General features: G+C 42.3%; 1 protein-coding gene across 1 annotated transcript in view; it reads left to right on the top strand.

Annotated features, from left to right (window-relative positions):
- Positions 1-13,727, top strand: part of NPC1 (NPC intracellular cholesterol transporter 1) — a 48,764-nt gene that overhangs the window by 31,113 nt on the left and 3,924 nt on the right. Inside the window, exons 11-21 of the mRNA XM_081263600.1 lie at positions 740-842; positions 4,089-4,278; positions 5,704-5,886; positions 6,579-6,693; positions 8,345-8,472; positions 8,580-8,720; positions 9,622-9,711; positions 10,101-10,291; positions 10,647-10,762; positions 11,359-11,488; positions 12,971-13,171. Coding sequence (XP_081119726.1) covers positions 740-842; positions 4,089-4,278; positions 5,704-5,886; positions 6,579-6,693; positions 8,345-8,472; positions 8,580-8,720; positions 9,622-9,711; positions 10,101-10,291; positions 10,647-10,762; positions 11,359-11,488; positions 12,971-13,171 — 1,588 coding nt within the window. The remainder of the gene's footprint in view (positions 1-739; positions 843-4,088; positions 4,279-5,703; positions 5,887-6,578; positions 6,694-8,344; positions 8,473-8,579; positions 8,721-9,621; positions 9,712-10,100; positions 10,292-10,646; positions 10,763-11,358; positions 11,489-12,970; positions 13,172-13,727) is intronic.

Below are 13,727 nucleotides of genomic sequence, written 5' to 3'. Positions count from 1 at the left end.
ACAATATTGGCACATAGTTTTTGACTCAGGGATTATGCTGTAATATTTGATCCTATGAATATGTACTTTACATACTAAAAATATAGATATATATATTTATACATCTATGGATATATAAATAGTTATAGATATAGTAATTTTGTAATAAAAAAAAATGCAAGAATGTCCATCAATTGGGAATTGGTTGAATTATACTGGCAAATAGCATGCTTCATAAAAAGATTAAAAAGCTTTATATGTACTAAAATGGAGCGGTCTCCAGGATACAGAATTTTAAATTGTAATGTGTAGAACAGTATATTATCATTTATGTAAGTAAAAAGGAAAAGGGAAGAATATCCATATGGGTTTGCTTGTGTGCTCATGGTGCAACTTCTGGACAGATTCACAAATGGCCACAGCATGGGAAGAGAAGAAAAGAATGGAATGGAGAAAGGAAGGGGAGAAAGTTCTCACCCAACACCTTTCTCTTCTGTTTGAAATTTTTACCATATATGTACGGTGTAGTTTGAGGGGAAAAATCATTCTCCCTGAATTATAACTGTCCCCTTCAGACAGGGAAGCCTGTTCACTAACCAAGATACTCATAGACCATTTCTTGTTTGGTCTTAGAGCACAGACACCATCTGTCTTCAGTGAGAAATCAGATCAGCTACTGTGTTGTGATTTCCTCCTTGTATTTATCTGATTTTCTACATGCTCGTAATCTGCTTTTTGATGTCACGTTTTCCCTTTCTAGATCAAAATTACAATAATGCCACTGCTCTCGTGATTACCTTCCCTGTCAATAATTACTACAATGATACAGAGAAGCTCCAGAGGGCCCAGGCCTGGGAAAAAGAGTGAGTCACTCTTGGATAAACAAACTGTTCTTGCTTTTTGTGAAGCTGGACATTTGCAGCAAGCCCTTGAACTTCATTTTCTAACTTAGCCAACATGAGCTCTAAGTTATGTAATTTTTTTCACTTGCTAAGAATTATGTTTAGAAAAAAATCTTTGGACATATTTACCTATAAACAGATGTTTTAAGCAGGTATTCTTACCCAGGAAGGCAAAGCATGCACAAATGCACCTTGCCTTTTTTCTAACAGCAAAATTGGGAGCACACTGAATGTACAGCAATGAGGGATGGGTACAGTAGAATATTATGCACTTATTAATGAGAACAAGGTAAGTAAATGATTCCAGATCTAGTAAAAGCTGTAATCAGCATATTTATATGAATATGAGCTGTTCATGCTGTTCATGAATATAAGCTGTTCAAGTAGATGTGTTCTTAACCTCTCAGAACATGGGAAGAGAAGTGTCAGGAAGATGGGGGACTTTAACTCTTCATACCCTTCTGTACTTTTTTGTTTGGTACTTGTGGCACTGGGGATTGAACCTAGGGCCTTGCACATGCTAGGCAAGCACTCTACCAGTAAGCTGCATCCCCCACTCTTTTTTATTTTGAGACAGGTCTTGCTTAAGGTACCCAGGCTGGCCTCAGTCTACAGGATCTTCTGACCTCAGCCTCTTACATAGCTGTTATTGCAGATATGTGCCAATCAGCACAATTTTTAAAACAGTTTTATTGGGATGATATAGAGTTCACTCATTTGAAGTGTACTTTAATGGCTTTAGTGTATTCACACATATGGTCACCCATCACTACAGTCAATTTTAGAACACTTGGATTATCTTAGAATGAAACACTGTATCCTTTAGCTGTCACCTACCTTTTCTCATCTTATCTACTTTCTGTCTTCATACATTTTCCTAGTTTAGACTTTTATATGGTTGGAATCATTTTTGTGGGCTTTTGTGTTTGGCTTCTTCCACTTAGCGTTTTCAAAGTTCATCCACGTTCTCACATCTTTTTATGACCAAATAATATTCCATTATGTAGTTCTACCATATTTATTTGCCCATTCATCAATTGATGCACATTTGGGTTATTTCTGTCTTTTGTCTATAATGAATAATGCTGCTATGAATATTTTTATAAGTTTTCATTTCTCTTAGGTATATATCTAAGAGTAGAATTGCTAGATCATGTGGCAACTCTACCTTTAGTTGTTTGAAGAACTGCTGGACTATTTTCAGTATGTGATGGTTCCAGTTTTCGCACTTCTATGCCAGCACTTGTTATTATCTGCCTTTTAGATTCTAGCCATCCTACTGGATATAAAGTAGTAGTCGTTGTGGTTTTGATTAGCATTTTCCTAATGATGAAAAATTGTAGGCATCTTTTCATGTGTTTAATTCTCCATCTTCCTTGGAGAAATATCTATTCATATGGTTTGCCCATTTTTTTATTATTGATTTGTAAGAAATTTTTATATTTCTTTATCAGATATATGACTTCCAAATATTTTCTCCCATTCTGTTGGGTCTTTTTTTGGTTGTTACTTTTTTGATGCACAAAAATTTTTTAATTTTGAAGAGATTCAATTTTTTTTTTCTTTTCTGGCTTCTTGCCTTTGTCCCAACACAGGCAGCCCTTGGTAGAATGGGCTGGCTGCAAAGCAAAACCTAAGAAAACCAGAACGACCTAGAAACTGCAGGACACAGAAAATATTTTCATAAAGCGGAGGCAAGGCAGGCTAGCCGATTATACAGATCGAGCTTCTATACTAAAAAGGCAAAATGGAGCCTGTGCTTACTTTATATATATCAGGGAACATCAAAGGCCTTCCATAACATGTTCTTCACCAAAAAAAGGTAGAAGGTGGGCTGTCCAGTTCCCAACGGGCTACACCCATCTCCACAGCTTCTGTGAGGGACCTTCCTAGTAGAGTGGAGATAGAGGTCCCTGCCTTGGGCAATCTACTGTGTGGGAGAGCCATGGATTGTTCCCAAGGTTAAACCTAAAATCTCCCTGATGCCATACTGAGAGAAGACCCTCAAGTAATTCGCGGGTGGCTTCCCGCAGTGGCTCAGACTTTCAGTGTCATGTCCAAGACACCATTGTCTAATCCAAGAACATGGGGATTTATTCTGTGTTTTCTCCTGGGAGTTTTATAGTCTTAGCTCTTACATTCAGCAGTCTGATCCCTGGAGTTAATTTTTGTGTGAGGTGAGGGTCCAGGTTCATCCTTTTTCTTGTAACTCTCCAGTTGTCCTACAGCATTTGTTGAAAAGATTTTTCTTTCCCACTGAAGAGTCTTGGCATCCTTATCAAAAATTAATTAATCCCTGACACATGGCATGTTTCTGGACTCTCAGAAATTTGTTCCTTTGATCTGTGTCTCTTCTGGTGCCAGTATAATGGTGTCCTTATTACTGTTGTTTTCTAGGAAGTTTTGAAATTGGGAAGTGCAAGTCCTACTTTCTCTTCTTGAAAAAGTTGTCTTAGCTATTCTTAGCCAGGCAATTGCATGTGAGTTTTGGAATCAACTTATCAGTTTCTACAAGAATCAGCTGGGATTCTGATAAATTTTGGTGGGCTTCTTTTTTTTTGGAACTGGGGGTCGAACCCGGCCAGGGTTTTACAAATGTGAGGCAGATGCTTTGCCATTGAGCTACATCATCCCAGCCTGATTCTGATAAATGTTGCATTGTTCAATGAGTTTTTATGTTCATTAAAGTGTACTGCACATAGATATCTTTTTTTTAACTTCAATTTTAATTTTTTTTAATATTTTATTTTAGTTGTAGTTGGACACAATATCTTTATTTTTATGTGGTACTGAGGATCAAACCCAGGGCCTTGCACGTGCTAGGTGAGCGCTCTACCGCTGAGCCACAACCCCAGCTCATATAGATCTTTTTTAGTTTAAAAAAAACAAAACACACATAGGCAGAACATGAACCAATTTTAAACTTGTTCCAAATCTGTTTTAAATGGTAGAAAGTTCAAGACTCCATGACAGAGTGCTTGCCTAACATGCCTGGGGTTTGATCCCCAGCATCTCCCCCACCCAAAAAAAGGAAATTCAGCTTGACAAGGACTGTGGCGGTGTTTCACCTTTTAGGCTCCAGTGTTGAAGCTCCTAATGCAGGGCAAAGGTTAAGTGTGGCCTTTGCCCTTAAAAGTTGGGAAAGAAGCTCTTACTTATCTGTCACTTAGTTTTAACTAAAACTATTAAATTTTGCTTATCCTTTAGGTTTATTAATTTTGTGAAAAACTACAAGAATCCAAATCTGACCATTTCTTTCACTACTGAACGAAGTATTGAAGATGAACTAAATCGTGAAAGTAATGGGGATATCTTCACTGTTGTCATTAGCTACGCCATCATGTTTCTGTATATTTCCCTAGCCTTGGGGCACATCAAAAGCTGTCGCAGGCTTCTGGTAAGTGTGTGGGGGGGGTGGGGGGGATTGTATTATGTGTATATTTCATGTTCCTATGTGTTTGTTATTTGTGTGTTAGAAATGGCAATGCCCGGCATGATGTTGTATTTAAGCCTCTACTTAAGTCTATTTTTTTTTCTTTGTACTGGGGATTGAACCCAGGGCTCCTTAACCACTGAGCCGCATCCCCAGACCAAGAAATAGTCTCCTTTTTATTTTTTATTTTTTTGTTGTTGGAGTGCTGGAGATTAGAACCCAGGGCATTGTGCATGTAGGGCAAGCACTCCACCAACTGAGCTATATCCCCAGCCCCCTTTTTATTTTTTATTTTGAGACATTCTCACTAAGTTGCTTAGGCTGGTTCTGAACTTGGGATCTTCCTGCCTCAGCCTCCCAAGTTGTATTACGTGTGTACTACCATGCCTGGTGCCTCTACTTATTCTTTTTTATTTATATATTCTTTAGTTGTCAATGGACCACTTATTTATTTGTATGTGGTGCTGAGAATCGAACCTAGTGCCTTGCATATGCCAGGCAAGCACTCTAACCACTGAATGACAACCCCAGCCCCTCCACTTATTCTAAATTCATTAAGTCTCCTAAACTCTTTTTGAGCTGGGCACAGTGTTGTGTGCCTACAGTCCCAGCTATTGAGGAGGCTGAGAATTCCAAGCCTGAGGCTAGCCTGGGCAACTGAGGGAGTCCCAGTCTCAAAACAAAAGAGAAAGGGTTGGGGATGTACCTTAGCGTTAACACATTTGTGTAGTATATATGAGGGCCTGGGTTTAATCCCAAGTGCCACAACCCAAAAAAAGGAAAACTTAGATGTATTGATGTACTGCTGTTCCTTTTGAGGGACTCAGGTGCAAGCTGTATGTTAATTATGTGACAGTTCTGTTTCTTGCATCTGTTTTCTTCAGTTTCAATTTTTTGTTTCATCTTAATCCTAAAGTTCTTCACATTGTTTGTCTGTTAGTTTGTTTTTTCTAATTTGTCCACTCCATCACTAAGAATGTGAGCTCAGGAAATATGCTACTAGGAAAGATCTGGAAGTTTTTTCATCTCTCTCTCAAATTAGGAATTAGCTTTTTTTTTTTTTTTTTTTTTTTTTTTGGTACTAGGGATTGAACTCAGGGGTATTCTACCACTGAGCCACATCCCCAGCCCTATTTTGTATTTTATTTAGAGATGGGGTCTCACTGAGTTGCTTAGTGCCTCACTATTGCTGAGGCTGGCTTTGAACTCGCAATTCTCCTGCCTCAGCCTCCCAGGCCCCCGGAATGACAGGCGTGCGCCACCACACCCAGCTATATTTTTAATTCTAGGTTAGATAGACCCATGTAAAGCAGTAAAAATGAGGACCTTTTAGTAATCAATGGGCAGAAACCCCTCTAACTGACAACTTGTGTCTTCGTCACCTCTCAGGTGGATTCTAAAATCTCCCTAGGCATCACAGGGATCGTGATCGTGTTGAGCTCGGTGGCCTGCTCATTGGGTATCTTCAGCTACATGGGGACCCCGTTGACCCTCATAGTGATTGAAGTCATCCCGTTCCTGGTGCTGGCGGTGGGGGTGGACAACATCTTCATCCTGGTGCAGACCTACCAGGTATGCCTTCGCCTTCCCAGGGAGCATGTCATCCCAGCATGGGGCCTGTTAGCAGCTGGGCATTTGTAGGTGCGGACAGTGAGGAGGCTTTGTGTTTTGGCCTTCTGTGGCTCACGGGTGTCCTGGATTTGACTTGGACATTTTGGAACCAAGAATTTCAGCCCTGTCTTTGGTAGGTGCCATAGATGTAAAGTGAAAGTTTGATTTTTAAAGTATCTTTCCACATGTGCATGAAAAGGGCTAACATTTTGGGAATGCTTTTGGACATAGCTGATTAAAATAATTCTCAGCATAATGTAGAAGAACGAGAGTTTTGTTCTAAGCACCACTAAAAAGACCCAAAGTCAACACACAGCCCGCTGATGTAGAAAGTGGTCCCAGTCAGTCATCCTGAAGCCCCTGCCAGAGTGGAGGGTCAGTGGCATAGAAGCATCATTTAAGGGTCCAGCCACCTGCAGCCTATGTTCCTGTATTCTTGTGATAACAGATTCAGTTTTTCCTTGGGTTTCTCACCTAGTACCTGGGAAGTGGTTCAGAAATACTCTGCTTCAACCTGAGAAGTTTATAGGGTTAGCTATACTGCTAATCATCTACTAATAATTTTATATTATCAAATTAACACAAAGAAGCAAAGAGGTGGCAATTTTATTGAGAAATTTTAATGTTGCATACTTAATTTTGTTTTTTTTAAGAGAGATGAACGTCTTCAAGGGGAAACCCTGGATCAACAACTGGGCAGGGTCCTAGGAGAAGTGGCTCCTAGTATGTTCCTGTCATCCTTTTGCGAGACTTCAGCGTTTTTCTTTGGTAATTATGCTTTAAATTGTACCAGTCCTATAGTTTGCTGAGCCTGAGAATAGAAAGAGCTGGGTACTTGGATTTGTGCACCTTCCTGCTCTTCCTTTTGTCATTTTTATTCCATAATTGGAAAGTTATCACTGAGTGGAGAATAAGAACAATTGGTGACAGTGTCTTGGGTATCAGTTTGGAAGTGCCTTCTTTCCTATGAGAGGCATTGGCCTGCAGGATGTTCTGGCTGTGTTTGGGTAGAAGCCTTCCTCCCCTGTTCACACCACTCACTGGGGAGGCAGCCTCCCCTAGGGGTTTATGCATCTTTCTTCAGTTCGAGGAGCTGGGATAAGCCGGAACTAAAAATCAGCCCTTCTGTACTTCTTTTCTTTGGAGACATCACCAAGTAGACTCACGGGTCAGGCTGCCGGCTGCATCTCTGTAATGAGTGAGGAGAAAAGCAGTTGTCCTCAATAGAGGGGGGTGGATTAGAAGCCATCAGCCCAGAGAAGATACTGTCTGTGGGTCACAGACCATAGTGCCTGCATGGTCCCAAGGTCACCTTCAGCAGGGACACTGTAGGATCTTCAATGATGGTAGTCTTTGAACACAGATATGCTATCACCATGTTAGTCTCATTTCCACAAAGCTGAATGTTTTTGAAACCTGTGGCCTTTGTTGTTCCTTTTGACAGACACAGGTGCAGAAGAAAAAGTTCTTTTACTTTCATCATTAGAAAACCCGTGCAAGGATAAGGATATTAGCAGCTGAGACTGTGCCTCAAGGTTGGAGTGATCTTGGGGAGATAGTTTGGGAGGAAGCTGTGGCACCCTGAGTGCGAGTGTCCCTCCTATAGACATAGTGACATGTGGCCAGCCCAGGATTGCAAGGTCTGATTTTTCTTTTCTTTTTTTTTTTTCAAAACTAGATTTTTGTGTTAAAACTTTATCTCATCATTAAATACTACTTTTTTTTTCAGTGCTAGAGATTGAACCCTGGCCCAAGCCTTGTATAAGCTAGATAAATGCTCTTCCTTAGGGCTGTGCCCCTATCCCAAATGCTGACTACTTATTAAGAAATATTTTTAAAATCCTAAAATGGACCACTGAAGTGTGGGCCAAGCAGTATACGTCTGGCCAGGGGCTGCCAGTTTACCTTTGAGTCTTACCCGGGTACCTTTGACCTGGAACACCCTCGTTTGATTGTAAACTCTCTTTACTGTAACTTCACAGGGAAGCGAGCATTGTTGAAACAATAGCAGGTGGAAAATACAGTTCCTCTCTCAGAATGAGACATATAGGTTACTCCAAGAAATAGCCTTATTTTTCATGGTTCTCAAAGTGTAACACACATAAATTTGTCTGAAAACCTTTTAAATACATTAGAGTTGGGGTTGAAGTACGCAATTGTGTCTTGATTAAGCAGGATAGGGCCTGGGACTCGGAGTGTACTCCCCAGCTGGTCTGGTGCTGACACCATTTGGAAAAGCTCTGAGCTCTTAGACCCCATTCCTCTCCCAGTTTCCGTGTGGCAGCCATGCCGACCGTGGTGTACCTTTTAATGGGTCAGGCCTATGTGGCCCCTTGTGTTCTTGTGTCCACATGAGTGTGACTTGCACAGACTCCTGTGCAGTGAGTGGAGTGACATAGAGCTATTCCTGTCCCTGTAGGAGCCCTGTCGGTGATGCCAGCCGTCCACACTTTCTCTCTGTTTGCGGGATTGGCCGTCTTAATTGACTTCCTACTTCAGATTACCTGTTTCGTGAGTCTCTTGGGATTAGATATTCAACGTCAAGAGGTAAGTTGGTACCAGGGCTACAGTCCGTTTAATATGTGTTTGAAATCTAGATGAAGGAACCACAGGAGGGTATTTTCTGTGACCTTTGCTCTTCTTTGTTCCCTCAGAAAAATCGGCTGGACATCCTCTGCTGTGTGAAAGGTGCTGAAGATGGAAGCAGCGTCCAGGCCTCAGAAAGCTGCCTGTTTCGCTTCTTCAAAAACTCCTACTCTCCACTTCTGCTGAAGGACTGGATGCGACCCATCGTGGTATGCACCCCTCTGTGGTTTCTCTTTCTTCCCCACAAGACAGATGTGTTTCATGCCTTCGAAGAACTCACACAGTCCAAGAGGCAGATTTCTGACAGCTTTAACATGCATAAATAGTAAAATCCTTTTCTAGCAAGGTTTTATCAGTCCCAATAAGCAATAGAGTTGTCAACTTTTTTATTTTTAAGTAATTATAAACTCATAGGCTGTTGCAAAGATAGTACAGATGGGACCCAAGTTTCCTGGACCCAGTTTTCCCCAGTGGTACATTTTACATAATTATAGGACAACATCAGAACCAGGACATGTCTTTGTGTGTGTGTGTGTGTGTGTGTGTGTGTGTGTGTGTGTGTTTGTGTGTGTGTGTAGTGCTGGGAAGGACATACTAAACAAATGCTCTACCATGGAGCTACACCTGCACCCCAGAACCAGGAATTTGATATTGACACAGTGTGTGTGTAGTTTTGAGATATTATCACATTGTGCAGGGTCCCATGATCTTCACTGTAGTCAGGATTCAGAATTGTCCTATCACTGTCCAGACCCCTCATTGGTGCGCCCTCTCATTGCTAGATAGTGACCATTCTCTACTAAAAGAACACAAGGTAGTTTCCCATAACAGCAAAAAGCAATAGTGATATTAACATTTTTTGAACATTTAGTATCAGTTGGGAACTAGGCTAAAATTGGAATTATCCCTGGATTTTAGTAAAGTCCTGCTTTGAAGTGTAGCTCTGTGGTAGAGCCCTTGCATGTACTACCACTGGGATTCACAGCACTGAAAAAAAAGAAAAAGAAAAGTCCTGCTTTGTGTGTGTGAAGGAGAGAGAGACTGATTTTATTTCTCTTCTTCAACTCATTGTTATAACAGTTGCCATCTTACAATTCACTTTCATTCCAGATTGCCGTATTTGTGGGTGTCCTGTCATTTAGTATCGCGGTCCTGAACAAAGTAGAAATTGGATTGGATCAGTCTCTTTCAATGCCAGATGTAAGATGTTTTCTTATTATTATTTTTTTACTTTAACTGGTGATGAGTAAAGTTTTCAGTAAATGAACGTGGGTGTTATGCCTGCTTCTCTGTGCAAAGGCAGCAGGCAATGGTGACAGTTGATCACATGATATAAGAACTGCCACCAGGCTGTGTCCCTGTGGGCCACCTTCACCTTCTGGGCTCTTTGGATACAGCCATAGAATGGAGGTCCAACCTGATTGGGACTGGCAGGAGGAGCACCCTGGAACCCAAGGAAGAGAATCACGAATCCAGGCTGGAGGCGTCTGGGCCTACTGGTGCCCTCTGAATTCTCAGTGACCATCACCTCACTTAGTTACCATCAGATCATTCATACTTTCTCTCCCCTTCTTTGGTCTGTCTTTCAGGACTCTTACGTCATAGATTACTTCAAATCCCTTGGTCAGTACCTGCATGCGGGTCCACCTGTGTACTTTGTCCTGGAGGAAGGGCACAACTATACATCCCTACAGGGGCAGAACATGGTGTGCGGCGGCATGGGCTGTGACAACGATTCCTTGGTGCAGCAGATATTTAACGCGGCTCAGCTGGACAACTAGTCAGTACCACCTGCTCCTCATGTGCCTCAGCAGAAGCAGTAGGAAGGGGCTCCCAGCTAGTCAGCTTGGGCCTGAAATTTCTCACTGAAAATAGACTTTCTTGGAAAAGTTGCTTTTAATCAAAACATATGTTAAATCCAGTTTAACCTAAGCAAAACCTTTCAAAGAACTAATTTGCTACCTGGTCCTTTGAAGGTTTTTTTCACTGAGTTACAATGTAGTTTGTCTTTTGACTGATAGCAGTATAAAGCAATAAAAGATATAAAGTTTCAAGGAAAAGTACTGAATTTAAAGACTCCTCCCTGTGCAGCAAGTTAACAGTTTTTTTTTTTTTTTTTTCTCCTCTTTCTCCAGCACCCGGATAGGCTTTGCTCCCTCGTCCTGGATTGACGATTATTTTGATTGGGTTAAGCCACAGTCTACTTGCTGTAGAGTCTACAATATCACTGACCAGTTCTGCAACGCTTCAGGTATTTTCTCCTCCTTCTCCAGATCTTTCCTTTTTGCTGAAAAATTTTAACATTACATACAAATCATTTGCATTTTGCCTCAGCGTGTGCCCATTTCTGTGCCAGCTCCGGGTTTCATTCCCTTTGTCTTTGTCCCTCTCCTCTGTCATTCACTCTGAATCATGCCACGTGTTTCTCTCTGAGCCCTCCATGGGGCTGGAGGCCAAACAAGGTCACTCCAGAGAACTGGTTCCCTGATGAGGGTTCTCATTCTGCCTTTTTTGAGTGGCCGCTGGCCCTGGCTTCTCAGAGGCATGGTTTTTAAGTGTTGAGGTTGTCTTGGAATTTTCTTAATGGGACCCGGAAGTTCCTGGCTCTCATAATACCACTCGATGTTGTCATTCATGAAGCAGGAAACCTACCAGGGCAGGAAATGCTGCTGTATTGTCCACCTAAGATGAAGCTGTGTATTAAATGTATTAAACAATGAAAGTCACTTGTGACTGAAGCTTTTGGATAAAGGGAAAGATTCAGGAAAATCATTCAGTCTCTAATTTTTTAAAAAAAATCTGCAGGCCCATTCTTCTAACAGTTGGTTCCCCCTCTGTTTCTGCCAGTGGTTGACCCTTCCTGCGTCCGCTGCAGGCCTCTGACTCCGGAGGGCAAACAGAGACCTCAGGGTGGAGACTTCATGAAATTCCTGCCCATGTTTCTCTCTGATAACCCTAACCCCAAGTGTGGCAAAGGGTAAGTGCTGCTGAGCCAGGTCAGATAAGCGTCTGCTGCAGCTTTAATTTGTAATGGAGAACTAAGGGAGGGCTGGGTTAAGACAGTTGGTGGGAAAGGGCATCTTCTCCACCCTCAGCCATCCTGTCCCAATCCTGGGGCAGTAAAGAAATTTAAGACACCTTCTAAAAAAACAAAAAAAAAAGTCTGTTTTCAGCAGATTTCCTCCTGGCTTGGGATTCGTTTCTTACGCTGCTGTCTGGGTCCTGTCCCAGTAGATGTAGAGATAGGTGCTGGTTCCGTGCACATTATGAGGGGACTGGAGGGAGAGAGTAGACATGCCAGTATTTCAGAGTGTGAATGAACTTGGTTTGTCCACTTCTGCCAATAGGTGTAAAGGACCATGCCTTTGCTTTGGTAATGCTATCCCAGATCAAGGTTTCATGGTGCATAATCATGATCCCAGGGACATGGGAGACTATAACAGTAGGATCCCAAGTTCAAGGCCAACCTTGGCAACTTAGTGAGACCCTGTCTTAAAATTTAAAAAAAATAAATAAAAAATAAATGCTAGAACATAGCCCAGTGGTAGAATGCCCCTGGGTTTGATCCCTAGTACCACAAAAAACAATGGTTTAGATTCGGTTAGCCCCACCATGAGCCCCACCGTGCTCCCTGCCAGCCTGGCTATGGAGGAGCCTGTGGACTTTCTCGCTCCCCATCCAGCCAGTTGCCCGCAGTGCAGAATATCTGACTTGGAAATAGTGAAGAAGATTGGGGGTTGATTTGGAAATTTTTGTGGGTTGGAAGACGAGCATCCGCATGTATGTGAGTTTAACTGAACATACTTGTTTTTTCGTAAGGATCCATTTTTTACTTGAGTCACATCAGTTAATCGTATGTATCATGTCTGTGTTTTAAAACCTGTACTAGGTCCCACGGGAAGGCTGCCCCTAAAAAATAAAAGAGAAATGAGTCTTGCAACTTGGTTCCTGAGTGCTTTGGCCTACATAATACCAGCTGAGATGAGCTCAGTTGTAACAAAGGCAGCTGGGGGCACCCGCTGTGCAGAACTGCCCATCCGGCCTGCAGCCTGTGGCGCTGGAGCTGGTGATGCCAAGCGGGAGGCTAAAGCTTGGGTGAGGGAATCTTGCCAGGGTTTCAGGACCAAGTGCAGCAGGCCAAGGTCGAGTCCAGGTCTTGGCCCTTCCCTGCCTCCTGTTACACAGCAGCACTAAGTAAACTCCGTATCAGAGCATGTTTGTTTAAGAGCAGAATCAGATAGAAAAATAATAGCTACCAAGCACCAGAGAAACCACAGCAGTAAAGAAAAGCCGGTCTGGGCGAGAACAAGCCAGAGCTTCTGCACTCCCTCATCAGGACACCTTTTTCATCTGCGAACTGTACAACTGTGTCTGGCTTCTGAGCCTGGTCAGGTGACTCCACTGCTCAGATTCTGCCCAGTTTGCAAGGCTGGCCTCTCTGACACCCACTCTTTCCCAGGGGACATGCAGCTTACAGTTCAGCAGTTAACATCCTTGGCAATAATACTGGCATCGGAGCCACATACTTCATGACCTACCATACCGTGCTGCAGACCTCTGCTGACTTTATTGATGCTATGAAAAAAGCCCGACTTGTGGCCAGTAACATCACCGAAACCATGAGCACAAAGGGCAGTAATTACCGGGTGTTCCCATACAGGTAAAATGTGGATTTTTATAAAGAAGGGTTTCCTAGAGAAGGGTCTGTCTCTTAGGGGGATGCTGGTCTTCAGCTTGGATTCAGGCACTTGCTCCATCTTGAGCACAGGAGAGGGCATGCTAGGAAAATAGAACTAGAACCTTGAGCCTCTGAGAACTACAAACTGCACTTGGTTAGTGCTGCCTCACAGCCCCAAAGAGACCCCAGGCAGGGTGCTGCCTCAGGGAAGGGCTGCCCTGGCGTACCTAGAGAACAGCTGTTGGGTATTCCTGACTGCGGATTACTCAGTGCTTTTAAGTGGACTTTTTATTTGATGGGTTTATTTATTATTTTTTCCTGCCAAGGAATGTATTATATATTAAATATTGAATTTGGGAAATAGAGAATGGTAAAAGAAACAAGTGGCTTTTAAAAAAACAAACAAAAACAAAAACACCACCACAACATGGAAGAAGTTCTTAAAAGTGTGTGTCCTAATTCCTGGGAAGCACTGATTAATTTTTAGGGGTAAAAATAGCCTGAGGTAGTTCCCAGGTCAGATCTGGACCTTTTTTTC

Source organism: Spermophilus citellus (assembly GCF_964194105.1).
Source record: "Spermophilus citellus genome assembly, chromosome: 12".
NCBI lineage: Eukaryota > Metazoa > Chordata > Mammalia > Rodentia > Sciuridae > Spermophilus > Spermophilus citellus.
The sequence above is the reverse complement of the archived record's forward strand: the minus strand, read 5'-3'. Positions and strand labels throughout refer to the sequence as shown.